This window comes from Epinephelus moara, chromosome 16, assembly GCF_006386435.1.
Source record: "Epinephelus moara isolate mb chromosome 16, YSFRI_EMoa_1.0, whole genome shotgun sequence".
Taxonomy (NCBI): domain Eukaryota; kingdom Metazoa; phylum Chordata; class Actinopteri; order Perciformes; family Serranidae; genus Epinephelus; species Epinephelus moara.
Window position 1 is genome coordinate 3,792,611 of NC_065521.1, and position 18,602 is coordinate 3,811,212.

At 40.2% G+C, this 18,602-nt stretch overlaps 2 protein-coding genes across 8 annotated transcripts in view; one reads left to right on the forward strand and one right to left on the reverse strand.

Moving 5' to 3' along the window:
• Window positions 1-11,755, reverse strand: part of mthfr (methylenetetrahydrofolate reductase (NAD(P)H)) — a 42,247-nt gene extending 30,492 nt beyond the window's left edge. Inside the window, exons 1-5 of one of the 4 annotated variants that reach the window (XM_050064625.1) lie at window positions 11,361-11,741; window positions 10,419-10,680; window positions 9,286-9,524; window positions 5,857-5,967; window positions 5,570-5,763 (exon numbers count right to left, since the gene is read on the reverse strand). In XM_050064625.1, the coding sequence (XP_049920582.1) occupies window positions 5,570-5,763; window positions 5,857-5,967; window positions 9,286-9,524; window positions 10,419-10,666 (792 nt within the window). In that variant the 5' untranslated portion in view covers window positions 10,667-10,680; window positions 11,361-11,741. Of the gene's footprint in view, window positions 1-5,569; window positions 5,764-5,856; window positions 5,968-9,285; window positions 9,525-10,418; window positions 10,681-10,946; window positions 11,254-11,360 lie in introns of those variants that run through there. The other 3 variants (XM_050064627.1, XM_050064626.1, XM_050064628.1) reach the window with 3 other exon arrangements.
• The window catches only part of clcn6 (chloride channel 6), a 162,676-nt gene continuing 154,817 nt past the window's right edge, over window positions 10,744-18,602 (forward strand). For 2 of the 4 annotated variants that reach the window (XM_050064607.1, XM_050064606.1), the window contains exons 1-6: window positions 10,745-10,808; window positions 12,625-12,781; window positions 13,722-13,781; window positions 13,928-13,993; window positions 15,353-15,418; window positions 15,508-15,574. In XM_050064607.1, coding sequence (XP_049920564.1) covers window positions 12,707-12,781; window positions 13,722-13,781; window positions 13,928-13,993; window positions 15,353-15,418; window positions 15,508-15,574 — 334 coding nt within the window. In that variant the 5' untranslated portion in view covers window positions 10,745-10,808; window positions 12,625-12,706. Of the gene's footprint in view, window positions 10,809-12,624; window positions 12,782-13,721; window positions 13,782-13,927; window positions 13,994-15,352; window positions 15,419-15,507; window positions 15,575-18,602 lie in introns of all 4 variants that reach the window. The other 2 variants (XM_050064609.1, XM_050064608.1) reach the window with 2 other exon arrangements.

The following is an 18,602-nucleotide window of genomic DNA, read 5'->3' on the forward strand; positions in this document are numbered from 1 at the left end:
GATTCAGCTTTTTCTGAACTGGGGACACAGCTTTTGTCCCCAGTGACTCCTCACGCACGCACGCACGCACGCACGCAGTGTATAGTGTATGTCCATTAACTGTACGATAGTCCTGCCATTAGGTAAAGGAAAACTGCAAAGTGATCTTGCTTGATTAACAAATATTGTGTGGAGGGCCATACACATTTTGAGACACGCCACGGGCCGTTTAAAATGGGTTTGCAGACCACATTTGGCCCAGAGTCGGACTTTGGACATGCCAACTCTAAACACTGTAAGATCTAATGACAATGGTACAGTTGTGAGCTATCATGAATTGAGGGATTCCACTCTGCGTCATCTGCCCTTGTACTGCTCAGACGTGGTAGCTCTGGTACCCTGCTGAATGTTGCTCCACGTCGAAAAGTCCACCATGGGCATGGGGAAAGGTGCTCCGACTGAGTACTCATCGATAACAATTGATGCAAAACACATGCAATAATTTCTCTATGCCCAGCTAAAATTGCTTCACTGGTCTGGCAGCTCTGACAAACTGTAGCTCATGCTGAACATTCACTGTTAGATTCACAGTTCACTGCTAACCTGATGTCCAGCTCACCTGCCTGTCCTGAGTGCAGACACACTGGCTCTCTCCCCTTATTTGCCACTTACACACCACACTAAACTCTAATTTAGAGGCTGTGATGTACTCTGCTGTTTTCTGACAGTGTTTACATTTAGTTTTGTTTGTCCTGTAAAGTGCCCAGGGGTGTAGTGCTATTTAAGCACCTATGACGCATGTGTATACATGACAGTTGGCTCATTTAGAAGATTATGTAACCACTGTTCCTACAAAGTTTACAAACATTATTCAACTTAACTGACCCACAAACAAAGTAACAAACTTTAATTTCATTAAAGTAAAAGTCCTGTGCTATTTTTATGTTTTTATTGGGGGATACATGTTCTAAATATTGAAAACATGTTCCCTGCGTGCCCCCTGAAATTGACACCAATGCTCCACTGGGGAGACATGGAGGCCAGCGGTGCTTTGGCCTTTGAGAGTTGTTGTGTGGTTACCTGTGCTGTAATGTTGTGTGCATTGTAGCCATGGTGTTTAAAGCCACTCAAAACTGATAAATAATGCATGGAAAACACCATTATCAAAACTTTAAGCTTTAACTCACTCCCTGCTGTCTCTTAAATTTAATTCACTGTCAAGAATAGTTACATTATAGCTGCTGCACAGCAGTGGGTCAGGGTTGGGCATTTTTAGGAGCAAGAATAAGAAAAAACAAAAAGGTTGAAAATCTCTAAGTAGTAGTAGAGGACAACTTAATATGGAGGGCGCATGCTCGTGCAGCGACCAGCAGCTTGTTGCTTCTCTGTTGTTTGTTTATCTCTTTATTTCACCTATCTCGTCACCCAGCACTTCAAGACATGATCTGGTAGATCGACAAAGTTGTTCGTAAGATCTGCACTTACTGTCGTCTCCTGTAACATCGGAATTATGGAGTTAAAAGTCATATTCTTACTGTGGTTGGCGTTTCTGCTGGCAGAGGGCTGGCATGATTTACCTCCAACTCCTCGGATCCAGTACAGCAGGGAGTTCCTCCCTCAATAGAGCGGCCGCCCGGATCTCAATCCTCCCTCGGATCTAACCACCTCAGTGTCTGATTTATTTGACTTTAACCAGGGTCAAAAGATACTTTCCAGCGAGCCTCACAGGAGAGTGAGGAAACGCGGAAGGAGAGGTGGCGTGCGGGAGAGAGTTAAGCGTCAGCCTCTGTCCCGTACCCCTCTGTGCTCTATTATCTTAATAAATGCCCAGTCTCTTCGTAACAAAACGGACGAACTTCAAGCACATGTACGCTTCTGTCATGAGTTCAGAGACGCAAGTATTTTGGCCTCGACGGAGACTTGGCTGGCAGAGAGGGACTTGGACTCAGAGCTGGTCATTGACGGATTCGGGGCGCCTTTACACACGGATCGAGATGCCCAAACGACCGGCAAGACATGCGGAGGTGGGGTATGTCTCTACATTAATGAACGTTGGTGTAAAACTGTTGTGGTGAGAGAGAGTCTGTGTACTAAGGACATGGAATTACTGACAGTGTCTTTGCGTCCTCATTACCTGCCATGGGAGTTCCCGCAGGTATTTGTTACTGTGGTTTACATTCACCCCAATGCGAATGAGAGTGACGCTGCGGAGACCCTCTCTAATGTTACGCACAGACTTCAGTCTCTGTCCCCCGATGCTCCCAACATTATACTTGGGGACTTTAATAACTGCACCATGTCGAAGTCTCTAAGGAACTTTTATCAATACGTCACATGCCCGACGAGATATAATAAGACTCTGGACTTGTGCTTTTGGTCAGTTAAAGGCGCATACAAATCCATACCACTACCCCCGCTGAGCACAGCTGACCACAACTGCGTGCACCTTATCCCGGTGTACCGCACTGCTCTGCAGAGGGGAAAAGTGATCACTAAGCGGGTTAAGATCTGGACAGAGGATTCCTCACTGACTCTGCAGGGATGCATGGACAGCACTGACTGGAATATTTTTGTGGACTCTAGAAGGGACATTGATGAATTAGCAGATGTTGTCAGTTCATGGGTGTCATGTTGTGAAGAGATTGTGCTTCCTGATAAAATTGTAAAAATTTACCCTAACAGCAGGCCCTGGGTTAGTAAGTTCTTGAGGATTTTGTTGAACAAAAAGAGACAAGCCTTTAAACAGGGTAAACTCTCTGAATTTGAGAGACTGCAAAAAGAAGTGAAATTTGAGGTTAGGAGAGCCAAACAGACATATAAAGAAAAAGTGGAGGACAAACTTAGCAGCAATAGCCTTGGTTCAGCATGGGATGTAATGAAAACTATGACTGGTCTGCAAGATAGTAAATGCAGGAAAAAAGTGGTTTTAGACCGTTTTGACAGTAAGTCACTGTCTGATAAGCTCAATCGGTTTTATCTTAGGTTTGATGTTAATGATTTTTCTAAGGAATCTGAATTTTTAAAGGCCAATCTCTCCAACTCTTCTCCTGTCACTGCATTCGATGAACGCTCTGTAGTTAACATCTTCAAGCATTGCAAACGTAAGACTAGCCCTGGCCCTGATAACATTGGGAGCCATTTGCTTTCCAGTTGCTGGGTCCCATTTTTTATCGAATTTTTATGTTATCACTTTGTCAGCAGAGGGTTCCACAAATATGGAAACAGTCCATTATAGTCCCTGTCGCTAAAAACAACCATCCCAAGGTTCCAAATGACTATAGGCCAGTTGCTCTTACTTCCCTGGTCATGAAGTCATTTGAGAAACTGATAAAACATGAACTTCTGGTTAATACACAACATCTCCTTGACCCCCTTCAGTTTGCATATAGGATGGGGCGGGGCGTTCAGGATGCTTCCATCATATTGCTGGATCTTTTATTTAAACACTTGGAGGGCAGCAAAGCGCACGCTAAGCTCTTATTTGTGGACTTCTCGTCAGCGTTCAACACCATCCAGCCACACCTGTTGGTGGATAGGCTTCTTAACAACTTTGGTGTTGACTCCAGTCTGGCTGGCTGGATTCTGGACTTCTTCTCTAATAGATCTCAGAGGGTGAATGGGTGTATGTCAGGAGTGATGTCTTCATCCACTGGCTCACCTCAAGGGTGTGTCCTCTCACCACTCCTTTACATCTTGTACACTGATGACTGTAGGAGCCAGTTTTTATACAGACACATCTTGAAGTTCGCAGATGACACAGTTATTGTTAGTCTCCTGCATGATAATGAATCTAGCCATGGCCCTGTGATTGACTACTTTTTAAACTGGTGTAAAAACTCTTTTCTTAATCTTAATGTATCTAAGACAAAGGACATATGCATTGACTTTAGACGCCATGCTCCTGCAACTCAGTGCACTGTTATTGATGGCCAAGAGGTGGAATCTGTTGTCAAATACAAATATCTTGGGTCCATCATTGATAATAAGCTCACCTTTGAGGATAACACGGAAATGATTTGCAAAAAAGGCCAACAATGACTTTTTTGTTTAAGGAAACTTGCCAAATGTCACATTGACAAAACCCTGATGACCTTTTTTTTTTTTTTTTTTTTTTTTTTACAAATCTTACATTGAATCAGTTTTGACATTTTCTTTTATCTGTTGGTTTAGTGGTTTGAACACTAAAAACAAGAATGCTCTGTCAAAAATTGTTACTATTAGCAACAAAATCATCGGTGTCCAGCAGAGTAACCTGTCTGTGTTGTATAATAGTCAGGTGGTGAAGAGGGCAAAGTCCATTCTCTCAGACCATTCTCACCCTCTTCATCAGGAGTTTCAGTCCCTCCCCTCTGGTAACTGTTTCAGTTTCCCCTCAGTTAAATCTAACAGATACAAACACTCATACATTCCCTCAGCCATCACCCTCCTTAATGCAGGGAAAAGGAGGTGACTTATAGCCTCATACATGCACATATTTATATTTATTTACAGCTGTTTTTGTATTACACTGTGGATAATGTTGTTTGTAAGATTTGACTCAGCTGTCAATTTTTAACTATGGAGATGGCAGAACTGTTGTTGTTGTTGTTGTTGCTGTTGTTGTTGTTTTTGGCATTGTGACTAGCACAAGAGTGTGTTTCCTTGTGTGGTTTGTTTTTCTGCCTATCATCGATGTAGTGCTGTTGTGCTTGTTCTGGTGTCTGTTTCTTTGTCTTTCTTTTTATGTCAGTACCATGCTGCAACACAAATTGCCCACTCACGGACAATAAAGTTTAACTTGACTTAAACTAATTCCTACAGCAAGAGCACAATTAACCCCTTAAAATTAGGCTACTGGCAAAACTTTTTGACAATGTCCGTGCCATTTTAAAAAGCGAATCCCTGTTCAAACTTTCCCAAACCACCTCATTTTCATCAATCAATCAATCAATTTTATTTATAAAGCCCAATATCACAAATCACAATTTGCCTCACAGGGCTTTACAGCATACGACATCCCTCTGTCCTTATGACCCTCACAGCGGATAAGGAAAAACTCCCCCAAAAAAAACAAAACAACCCCTTTATCCAGTAGTTAATTAATCCACCTACTGTTATTCACCCTACTAATACGCGATTAATTAGCTGTACAAATACTGTACAGTCTTGTAAATATAGTATGCCAATGTTTGTCTGTCACTTTATTTTATTTCACCTGATGAGTGAAGCTGAGCCACTTACCTATAGTCAAATAAATATGATCTTTATAGTACATTAATGTGTATGTATAAGAGAGAGAGAGAGAAAGAACTAAAGGGGAATTTGAGCTATGAGGAATATGTTTAACAATCCTTGATATCATAATGTCATAACAAATTAAAATGTAGCGCGATATCATAAAGTCAGCTTACTGGTCCTGCTGAGTAAAATGTGTAAAGTGAGTGAGTAAAAGCACAAACAAAGGGAATGATGACCAAAACAACAAATAGAAGACAACACAATGAACACAATTTTCACAGAGTTTCGCAGTATGACCCCTCAACAATCAACCTGGGACTTCTTCATGATAATGACAGCAGTATTCCTGTTCTTGGAAGCATCAGTAAGTTACCTGAATGGGGAAGATTCCAGGTAGGATGGGACATGTGATACCAATCGCCCTGCAGTCATCCAGGAACTTGAGGAACGTGTCCGCCCTGAAGAACAGTTGGGTGATGACAAAGTCTGCTCCAGCATCCACCTTCTCCTTTAGGCGTCTGAGATCCTCCTCATAGCTCTCTGCTTCAGGGTGGCCTGTAGGGTAACCTGAACATACAAGCATATTTAAATTACTGACTGATACTTAAAATGGAGTTTCACTTAAACTGCCTTCTACTGATCTGGAAGCTGAAAACATACCGGCAACACAGACGTCAAAGTAATCATCAAACTCTGATCGGATATGTTTAACAAGGTCGATGGCGTAGTTGAAGCCTCCCTCCTCTTCCTCCCAGTCTGTTCCCACTGGGTCTATGGAGATATCAGAATATCACACCTTAGTTGGCAGCCATATGTAATGAGCATCTCCAATACTGTATTGCCCCACTTCCACTTCATGTTTCAGCTAAACTCGACTAACTATTGGAATCAGGTCCTTTTCTCCAATTTGTTTTCCACTGCAGATAGCCCCCCTTATGTGTAGGCGGGATTATCACCTGACTGCCATAGTGACGCTGTGTGAAACTGCCGTGACATCATCTCCAAAGAAGTCAAGGTGAGTAAAGCCATGCTGTGACACAACAGCAGGATCATAATTTGAAAAGCCTGATACATTTTCCAGTACTTTGTTTGGTTATGTGAGCGGTCATAAATGACCCATTTAACTCTGCTAAAACACCCAAAGCAGTGTGATTACATGAACAGTCAGTAAACCTAAAACGTGTCTAAAAGAAATGAAACAGCAGTGTGCCTTTTAACTAGGGATGCCCCAATCTGATCTCAAATATCGGTACTGGTTGATCAAGTCATTTTTTAACTGATCAGGATCAGCTAAACTGAGCCTTATAGAGCTCCGTTGTTTTACATCAGCTGTCACACAGGTGTTTTTTCTCACTAACCTTTCATGCACAGCAACTCTTCAACTCTTTGCAGTCTGCCTCACCTCTACTCTGCTCTCCCTTGGCTCACTACTTACACACTGCACTGAACTCTACTGTAGAGGCTGCAATACACTCTGCCATTTTCTGACAGTGTTTACATTTAGCTTTGTTTGTCCTGTAAAGTGCCTAGGGGTGTAGTGCTATTCAAGCACTGGAACGCACCTATGATGCATGCACATGCATAAACACTCATGGTTAAGTTTTGGCTAGTTTCAAAAGTTATGTAACTGCTGTTCCTACAAAGTTTACATACATTATTCAACTGTAACTGACCCACAAACAAGTTATTCTGCTTGTCTTAACAGGACAACAATGTGCCAGCAGCACTGGTTGTCAGAGCTTACAAACTATGAGCCACCACTGATGAGCTCTGACTCCACTGCAAGGGTGTAGTTTTTGTTTCTACGCAGTGGGGGGACATATATTAAATTAGGGGTGTCAAATTATCACGTTAATTGCGAATAATTAATTACAGTCATATTTAACACGCTATGTTTTTTGATCGCGTTAATCTCATTTTTAATCTCTAACTTTACTGTTTCTTTTAATCTCTAACTTTACTGTTTCTGTATGCCACAGAGTTGCCTTTTATAAAATCTGTCTGTAGGGGTACGATTGGGCTTCTTTGTGCTTGAGTTGTGGGAGAGCTGCAGCGCTACAGAGCAGAGCCCAGCATCAGCATTGATGACTGTCCCCTGCAGTGGTGGTCTGCTCACTCAGGAGCCTATGAAAAGCTGTCTGATCTAGCACGCAAATATCTGACCTCCCTGGCAACCTCTGTGCCTTATTTGCCGAAAAATTCGGGACAGTCCCGAAATCCAAGCAGTTGTCCTGAATCCTGAATCCTGCCCTGATTGTCCCAAAAATTACACTAGAGCAGAGTCTGGAGTAGTTACTGCCCGATAAAACATTAAAAACTGATCATGGTGGTTGAGTTGTCATGCAGCTCCCACCGGCTGCACATTGGCTGCAGCAGTTCTTACATGAATTATGGGTGTTGTAGTTTGAAGAAAAGAAGACAGCGCAAGTTGCAGCCGCAAGGACAGGGAAAGCGCAGGCAGCCACGAGAAGGAGTGATATGCACGTTGCAGTGCAGTCTCTTGTTCTAACTGTTCAAAACTGTTCTATAAACTGATACAGCTATAACGAATGTACCAGGTGTCTTTTATTTTGTTAGCTTTTATTTTTCATTAAGTTTAAAGGACAAGTGCACTTACATTGATCACTTCCATGAAATAAAACAAGAAATTGAAAAGAGGAAAATAATTTAGAAAATTGTTAAAATAAAATTAGGGAACTGATCACAGATGTATTGTTTCTGTGTGTTTTTACATCTATTGTTGCATAAATCTGCAGCTATGCTTTTAATGAAGCTGACATGTCATGACAGTCAAGCACCCCCCTGGTGGTCGAGACTGAAGGTTGCAGCACTCTTTATTCGGACTAATCTCAAAAACAATAGAATGTAATGGCTAGGTGTACTGCATCTGTGTTCAAGTGTGTTATTGTTGAAAACAATAAATATGACTTTATAAAACCACTTTTTGGTTTGAGGGCTTTTCTCAGCAATTTTGAGATGAGATTAAAAAGAGATTCATTAGATCAATTAATTACAGATCATAATTAATTAATCTCTCCATTTTTTTAATCTCTTGGCAGCAAGATAGAACAAAATATGAAACGATAGACATTTTTCTCTCATCACACTATATATATCGTCATATTGCACAGCCCTACCCGCAGCCAAACACCACACACCATAAACAACAGCAAAACTCAGAGACTGATATCCATACAACTTCAATTAAAAGCCTTGTCCCAATTAAATGCCCAGTCCCTTTTATTAGCCACGTGTAACTACACATTTAACAAATAAAGGCCAGTCTGGTTGCCAAGCAGTTCACTTTTACATAAGTTCTTTGGATTTATAAATCTTGACTGTTGACTACCCACTTCAGCTACTACGCAGGTCTCCTGCTCGGGCCCTAATTAAAGCTGTAAGCAGCTGTGATCAGGCCCTCGCTCCCCCATGCAACCGTGGGGGCCTGAGGCATGCAGGGGCTGTGGCGCAGAGCGAGAAGGGAGAAAAACCTTGGCAGGATGTTACTCACTTCCTCTGAAGCTGTCATAAAGTCAGAATATGTCAGAATGTGTCCATTCCTCGATTACCAGTTAAGTTATTCATATTTCTTTACTCCATAAGGGTCCACTGATCAAAAGAATCAAAGGTGTTTCTCATAGAAATTAATCCAGGTTATGAATATTGTTTTAACAGGATAAAGTGGCGTTGTGTCGGGATGCCGGGTGCCATAATCCTTGGGTGCCGTAAAACAAGTGTCATAATATAACACATAATTTATATGTTAACTTGAAGCCTAATTTTTATACTAGTAATATTCATACTGGTTCAACTTAACAATTTGATCGCATTTCCCATCTTTGCTAAGCAATAGCTATGTGTAAAAGGAATTAAAGGCCTGTCCCAAATATACTGTTACACTCCTCTTTACTGAGAACTGCTGGCAGAATGCGGCAAACTATTATGTTGTGACAGGAGCCTCGAAAAACTATGGAGTGAAGAATTCCCTCTTTATTTACACATTCTCCAACCACTCTGAATCACAGAGGAGTGTACTACATGTTACAACCAGTCCTGTAATTAAGAATGTAAGAATGTCATCTCTCCTACCTCCCCTTAGTGCCATGATGTTCTTGAGGCCCAGGTGCTTTGCTTTGGTCAGGTGGCCAGTAATCTTCACATTGGTCTGGTTGCAGCAGGTCAGGTGGAGGATGCTTTCCAGGCCACAATAGTTAACAGCTGTGCTGGCAATCATCATAGATGAGGTTTCTTTGTCGGAGCCCGGGTCCCCTGCTGGGTGCCAGGTAATGTCGATGAACAGTGGCCCTCCGCTGCCCATACGGTCAAATCTGAAGATACATGAAAAAATGCTTGAAAGAAATTGTTCAGCTGTTTCTTAGACATTTTTTGAGTGTTTATTGATAATGCTATGTTGGTTTGAATTTTTGATATTTGATATTTATTTCAAACATGTAAAAAAAAAAGACATGAACATACAAACAGACAGACAGAAAGTAATATTTGTAAATAATGAAAAGCATAATGTAAAAGCAATTGTCAAAATATAGTTACTTTGATTAACACAGTTGAAGAGGAGCAAGAGGAAGTATAAACTTATTAAATCCCACCCCTTCTCCATAAGTCATTGAATGAACAGAAACAGACAGCTTCCTTACATAGGTAAACCTATACCTTACATTTTTCTAAATATACAGTTTTTATTACCATTTAACATTGTCACACAAAAATAACCCTAGTAAATATACTGTATAATATTAATTACCAAATATCCAGCTTACAAACTACATACCTGTCTTAGTATATAATATAAATGACCAATTATCCATGGCTCCCAAATATAAACCAGTCTAAATGTATGATATGTTACCAATTATCTTTGCCTAACAAAAATATTAATATTACATATCTTAATCAACTTGTCCTTCTATATTTTTTATTTTTATTATATATTTTTATTATATTAATAAATGAATAAATAAAATATACAAAATATGAATATACATACATTTTCCAGCATATATTGATCAAGTATGATGCTGATCATTGTATTTTTTATCACCCTCTTTTCAGATTAAAATGGGCCACTGTAACATATAAGCAAACTAACTACAACTTTTCACTAATCCTTTGACCATGTCCTTGTGCGCAGCCTTTGTTGAATCGAAGCAAGTCATTTTTCCTGTATAAAGTACTGCATTCAAGTCCTGTTGAATTGCACATGCCTTGAGATGAGGTTGACAGCTCCACTGGCTGTGCGGGGAGGAAAGAATTCCAGCGAGAACCAGCGGTCTCCGGACTCCGTCCTCCTGCGCATCTTGTCCCGCAGCCTGTCTGATCGGTCTGCGTCCAGCACCGGCGTAGAACATCGTGAGCTCTCCTTGGAGCTCTCCCCGCCGCTGTTGCTGGCCCCGCTGGAGTCGCTCTTACATGACTGCCAACTACCGTCCCCTCGCGGAACCTGGTTCACCATGGTAGCAGACTATACTGAGGGGAAAAGAACACACAGAACATGTCTTTCTGACTCTGTTCTGTCAATAACATACAGTCTTGAGCTGTAACGTTACCTGCGCCATGGGCAACAAACGTCACACCAAACCCTGTTCAAAAGTACGGTATGTCACTTATTGTTGACTGACTTTTTGACAACGTAACGTTACAACCTCATAAAGCAAAAGCTGAACATCTCTTTACAAAGAAATCACAATACTCTACAAATAAGGGGCAGGTTAAAATTTCAGTTACACGTGTACCATTATGCTTGCAGGTTTCTGTGCAGGGTCCATTTGGAGAGCACAATATCCTACCTGGTCCTTTTGCAGCAAGGGTAAACTGATGTATCACAGCTGCTGCTGATAACTCTACATCCCAAACACACTAACACGAGCCACTCGTTTTATACCCAGCTACACGTTTAGTCATGCGCACAAACGCAGGTAAAAGAATGTAAATAAACATCTATGTAGAGCTTGCTAGCGTTAGCTCTCTTAGCTGAGCACAGCTAACGTTAGCTCCGCACCTCGCGAGCGGTGTTAGCTCATTGGTCCCTAAATTATAAGAGAAAAACTGAAGTAGCTCTGGCAACGTCCTTTGACACCGACCTCGAAGCTAACACAGGTTACAGTCTGTTTACGCTCGTGTTAAAGAGCAAACGCTGCTTCTCTCACCTCTCCCAGCCGGTTGTCTTTGGGCTGGCGTGTCGGAGTCTGTTCCCCCCTCACAACAGCTACTGTGCTTACAGCGAGGGACCCACAAATGGGGTACTTCGGGGTATCAGATGCAGTGAGGCTTCAAAGAGACGGTGTTGCACACGTGACAACACAATTCATGGAATCAAAGGGTAGTTCACTTACTCCTTACGTGGGCTCAAGACGCTGTACAGACCTTTTATCTATTTTATTTTATGAACCTAACTTTAGCTCAAAAATGTAAGGCCCAACTCGTGCACTTGACACTTTTGAGTTAGTTTCTCACATAACATAACATATACATAGGCCTGCTTGCTAAATAATTTTGCTCATTAGTATCATGTGCTTGTTAATTTTATTAAATTCAGTTGAAATAATTGCACATTCTTATCAAACACAAAGAGCATAACAAAACGTTAATAATAAAGTTAAAAGTGAAGTTTTTTAAGGAAGGCCCTTTTCACCAAATGCAGTATGGGATATCCCTGTATTTAGGGGAATGACAATTGCGCGGTATTTGATAGATAGATAGATAGATAGACACTTTATTATCTCCGAGGGAAATTAAGACACCCAGTAGTTTATTACACAGCACATACAAAAACACAGATACACATAGTGATAGAGAGTATAAGTGAAAGAATAAAATTATAAGAATAAAAAACATACAGCAGTGAAACGATAGTCTCGTCCCCGAGCTACTACAGAGAGATGTTACTACAGTAGATATGATTGTAGTGCAAATGTAGGTGGTAAACAGTGCAGGTATTGCAATGTAAGGTGATTAAAGTGGAAGAGCAGTGCAGGAGTAATGAATACTTGCAATTTAAGATAAATATATGTACAAATGCCAATGCAAATACAGATTTATTTTGCACAATTATGAAATCAGTTCCTGGCCAAATTCATTGGCTTTCGTTGCATTATCTGAAAAAATACATAGGACATAATTTCCCCATCCATTCGTGCGTACATTTTAAGAGTGTATGGTGCCTTTATTAAAGAAAATAGGATTTTGCGTAAATTACACGCACTTTTGACTATTTGGAATAACCTTCTCCCTTTGGCGTCACATGACACTGAAGGAAACGGCCAATGTTGCGTTTACTTGCCCTGGGAAATATATATTTTAAACATAGCCGCAGTGTTATGAACATATATTTTAAAATCAAATTTTAGGACACTGCTATAGCCTTGTAAAATAAAATTTGTGCGATATACCACCCACTAAATATGTTTTCAGGTTCTTCCAGCGATTTCGAACGAAGAAAAAGTTTGACGTTTGTAACCACAGTCCCTGAAAGCCACATGACACAACAACGAAGATGGCCTGTTGTGGAAACTGTTTTTGTTGCCAATGTTGCTGCAGAGAAGGAGAGACGCGGACACCCGAGGAACTGGTAAGGAACGATAAACCATCTGGCCAAAGCAGGGATCTCTCTATTTTATGATCAGATATTTTCCCTCTGAATTTATCCTGAGCTTTGCTCTGTGCCCAGTTTTCTGGGTTGCTTGCTCCACCCGTCTCCACAGTGATTGTGTTCTAGTGTCTCATAGCTTTTGCAAACAAGTAACAGTGACCTTTAATCTTTTCGCAATTTACCGACACCTAGGTTGAAACTGGCAATAATTCTCTTTACACTGTAACTTCGCCTCATGGGGTTACTGTTTATAGTTTTTACTATGCTTATGGAAAGAACGCCCCTGGACCAAACTCTGTTTTCACAAATCTGGCAATTTAGGGCTTTCTTATAAACCCACCTATCCATCCTTAACAACATTTAGAGGTTTTATGGCTTACCAGAATCATTTTGGCATGCACGCTACACGCATATAAGTATTTTGTGTTTACACCAACAACATATTTGTTTCATTACCCATTTATACCAAAGGTCATCTTCCATCCATCTTAGTTTAACTTTTGTTAATTTTAAATGCATGGGAGGTAATTAATATGTCGACTTTACCTGTACATCTAATCATGTCTTTAAGCTATGATCTTACTCTCGATTAGGTGTTTACATTTGCAAAATAAGTCAACTTTAAATTTATTCAAATCTGAAACTGGCCTGTTCCACTAACCATGCAGTAATGGAGATACCGTGATAATTTACTAATTTACCACTTATTTACTTCTTACTTACTTCTTTGATGGCAAATTTAAGCACTAAATGTGCAGTCAAGTATGTAGCTGCATTCTTGAAAGTCTCCATGTTGTTGGCATTCAGTGAAGGACTTGTAGTCTGTAGCTGGCTTAATTTCGTGTGAATTGCTCCTGCTGTGCTGGATGTGTCCCTTTATTGATTATATTGTACTTAGCTTATTCCTTTTTTCCACAAGACAATCCTTGGGGAAATCCGAGATGAAGAAGATGAGATTCTGCCTAGGAAAGACTATGAGGTGAGAAACATGTGAAAAAACATCATAAGGAGAAAGATTTCCGGCAAACGTCGATGGGTTCAAGCTTCTCCTGGTACAGATGAGAGTCATTGGATGTCTGACATTGGTCTGACCCAGGTAATAGTTACATGTTTTGGCTTTGACAGAGCTTGGATTATGACTGCTGCATCAGTGAGCCCTACGTGGAGATCCTGGAGGGGATGGACAACAGGGTGAGACAAGTTAAAAATGTCTTTTGTAAAGTCATTGCTCAGATATGGATAACAAATCTACAGAGCACTCAGATGAGATTCGATTCGGGTGTCTTCACCCTATCAAATCTTACACAGGAGGAATATGATGTAGCCTACTGGAAGAGTAAAACTGTGGAAGATGCATATTTATTGTTTTGTGCTATATTTGAGGATCTACACAGGGCTTCTGATAATAATAGTGACAGGCAAACAAAGTCTTATGGAGCTTTGGGCTATCTTTCTGTTTGTGCTGAGAAGATGCAAAGCTTTGGGGCTTTTAACATGGCAAACACAGTGACATCTGGTGGCTTGCAGAACAAAGAGCAGTCCTTCAAGCAAGGTTGAAGCACCATAACACCTTTCTGTTTGTAAAAGTTTTAGTCTCATATGTGTTCAATAACAGGCATACCCAGCATGCACTTATGATCAGATGTCTTGCATTAAATAATGTGGGTGGTATTAAATAGTGTTGGTGGTATTGTGATGGTGTTGGTGGTATTGTGATGGTATTGTACAATGTTACAGTAGAATCATTAATGAATGCCTTGGCCAGAATCCTGCATTTTTGTCGACACAAGCTCTTTCCACTGCGATCTTACGTGTTTTAAATTTATTGTTGATATACAGTAGATGATGTGAAAGAACCACTTTAACATGATTTCTTGGAGTAGTGCAAACTGTCTTAAAAACTACTCAGCTCAGAGGCAGAGCAGGTCATCCTCTAATCGGAAGATCAGCTGTTAGATCAGTGTATGGAGTCTGCATGTCAAAGTATCCTTGAGCAAGATACTGAACCCCAAATTGCTCCCAATGGCTGTTCCATTGGTGTGTGAGTGAGTTAAAAACTGAGTAGCATGTGGCACCTTGTATGGTAGCCTCAGCCACCAGTATGTTAGTGTGTGCCAATGGGTGAATGTGACTCATAGTGTAAAAAGCACTTTGAGTGGTCAGATGACTAGAAAGGCGCTATACAAGTGCAGGTCCATTTACCATTTACTCATGTAGTATGCTTACCTAAGTATGTTTCAGAAAAATGGAATAATATATGTTTCAAAAACATAGAGAAACGCTATGCGTCCTCATCAATCACTGTGGAAGCAATCATATCATACAGATGATGTTGAGAGCATAGAAACTACATGCTGGTGGACACAAACATAAAATGGGGATATTTGTATTCTGTTGGTCATATGACAAAAACAACTGAGAACTAAAAAATTGAGAAAAAAGATTCATAGATTTAAATTCATGATAAAAAGTCAGTTTACAATTTTAATTCTCAGTTTAAAATATAATATGCAAAATCTTTGTATTAATATCTTTTTCATCTGCCAATAGAAAGCCAAAAAGTATGAAGCGATGCGGTGGATGATGATGTTTGCTATTGGAGTCACAGTGGGTCTGGTAGGTGCATTTGAGATATCTTGGTTTTCCTTGTTAGATTCCAACATATTGCAGATGACCAGGGAATGTTACCTTCATGTCTCTTTCAGGTGGGCCTGTTTGTGGATTTCTTTGTGCGCCTCTTGAGCAAAATCAAATTCACTCTGGTTGGCGATTGTATCCTTCAGCACGCCTCTGCAGATTGAAACATGGAGTAACAAACAGCAGAATTCACCGCACATCAGTGTTCAATGATCGACAGAAGCTTTTATGAAAATGGATACTCAGAGTCCACTCAGTGATGTGCTGTCTATAACAGAGTGTTAGGGCTATTGTTAGGGTTGCTGCTAGTCTAATGTCATTAAAACATTGTAATGTAACAAGTCACAATATTACAAACATACAATTACAGTAATTCTGTTAGGAAAAATGATAACATTACCTAAGAATCAAAATTATTGTAACATTTTTAAATTATTACAACCTCTTCTTTTCAGATTTCAGATTTATTCGCACACCACACAGAATCAGCATGTGTCAACAGTTACACAAGTACAAGACACAATTGTGTGGAGTGCCAGGTCTCCTATGAAGCTATTTAAAGCTTATGGCGGGAGCCTGATCAGGAAGATGAGTCAAGACATATAGCAGTGACATGGTACAAGACATGTTACAAACACAAAACATATTGCAGACACAAAACACAAAACACACAGGACAAATCAACATACATTCATTCCCAGATCAGTGAAGGATACTATACATATGAATTAAGCATTTTTTGTTTCAGTTTCTTCTTAAAAACAGAGATGGATTTAGATGTTTTCAGACTTTCATCAAGCCCATTCCAGATCTGCGGCCCCCTGGTTGTTATGCTTAGACTAGTGCATTTCAGTCGTCTTTTTTTACCGTGTATAAGAATTGTATTTCTGGTATTATAAATATGCGTGGGGTGGCTGACTGGGATGAGCTTGGAGAGTCTTGGATTCAAGTTATGGACAACTTGGTACATTGTAGAAGCATTTTGATGAACATTGAACTCAGCAAGCCTCAGGAGATTATAGTTGTGGAAGAGGGAACGTGTGGGAGTGTTATAACCAGACCAGGTTATGGCTCGTATAATTTTCTTTTGTAAACTTTCTAATTTCTTCAGGTGACATAAAAAAATGACTCTTGTGCTTTAACCTTAAAACTTCAAGTAAATTCCTAGTCCCCTTTACTAGCCCAGTGTGACTACACATTTTGGCAAATAAATGCCTGTCTCAATTAGATGCCTGGTCTGGTTACCAAGCAGTTCTTTTTTTTAGAAGAAGTTCTACGGATGTATAAAACCAGGTTGTTGGCTACCTCAAATTATGTGTCCATACCTCAATTACCCTGTAAGCTATTCTTATTCCTTTAGTCCATAAGCCTCCTCAGATCAAAAGAATCAAAAGGGTTTTCACAAAAATTAACCCAAGTTGTGAGTATTGTTTTAACAGGATAAAGTGGTGGTGTGTCGGTATGCCAGGTGCCTTAATCCTCAAGTGCCAGAACACTCTCTGGAGCTAGATCAAATTAATGATTCATAATTGATATATTATCTATGGCCTAATTATTAAACAAGTAATGTTCATACTGGTTTAAATAAACAATTTGATTGTATTTCCCATATTTGCTGAGCAACAGTTTTGTGTGAAAGGAATTAAAGGCCTGTCCCATATAGACGCCTGTCCTAAATAGGCCTTTTGAGTTCAGTGATTTAAGAAAATAATAGCCTGGACTATTAATTCAAGTTTTATGGTATATTTTGACTTTTTTCAAATTTAAAGGTCTAGTGTGTAGGATAAAGTGGCATCTAGTGGCGAGGTTGCAGATTGCAACCAACGGAAACTTCTGTCCTGTACCAAGCATGTAGGAAAACTTAAGTGGCCAATGCAGAAACGTGAATGGCCCTATCTAGAGCCAGTGTTTGGTTTGTCCCTTCTGGACTACTGTGGACTCAATGGAAGAGGACCCGCTCCACATGTAGATATAAATGTCTCTTAGTTCTAAGGTACCTAAGAGACAACGATTCTTAGTTTTAGGTTCATACCAGGCCCCCAGGAAATGTGCTAGACTTTGGAGACAATTTGACATAGTGGCCAAACATAGATGTATAGTCATATCTAGATACTGACACCGAGAGTTGCTTGCCTGGCGCATATGCCAAAAAAAAAAGTTTTTTGGTTACGGGTTTACTTCTGCGCTGTGCGGCTCGCTGAATGTATGCAGTAGTGTTTCTCCCGCTGGCCCTGTTCCTGCTTGGCTTATAGACTTTACATTGCGATGACATCACATATTTTTAAATAGTTTTTCTCGGCTCAAGAAAAGTTTTTCAAATATGAAACCTCCATGAATCAAAACTCATAATACAAACAGTTTTACAGACGTCTCTTTTACAGTGGTGGCCTATGCAGGGGATTTTGTTTTACTGCCATACTGCGAGTGGCCACTGGGAAAAATTGGAAGTAAGGCTGAGTAGCATTCCTGGGGGCCTTTGGCCAGTCTGTGTAACTAAAACCTCTGGGTCCATCACATGGTGCCATGGGGCCCAAAATACATTTTTTCCATAGGTGTCTGTAAATCAGTGGATATATTTTTTGTAGCATCACAAGCCCCGCAAAATGACTCATTTCACTATCAGAATTTGATCCATTTAGTCCAACATTTTAATCCCCACTGAAGTTAGCAGAGCGTTACACTGAAGTTAACTGTTCGGTCGGCAAAGCCTCTTGTGCACCTGCCCTATGGGACCAATGATGTGGAAGATCCGGGTAATTTTATGTCTGCAAAGTCAAACTTGTTTGGCTTCATGCACCACTTACCAGCTTTCATAGGAATGAACAAGGCCCTGCCTACAACACTGTATGCAAGTCTCTTTGTTAGGGGTGGAAATCCCCAAAACGATATTAACAGGATACTGAAGTCATAATACAATATTATTGCAATTTTAAATATGTTGCAATATGCTGAGTATTGCAATAAAATATATTTACTTTAAATTACAGTCAGGTCCATAATTATTTGGACAATGATACAGTTGTCGTCATTTTGGCTCTGTACACCACCACAATGGGTTTTAAATGAAACAATGAATACCTGCTTAAAGTGCAGACTCTCAGCTTTCATTTAAGGCTTTTTTCAAAAATGTAGTATGAACCGTGTAGGAATTACAACCATTTCT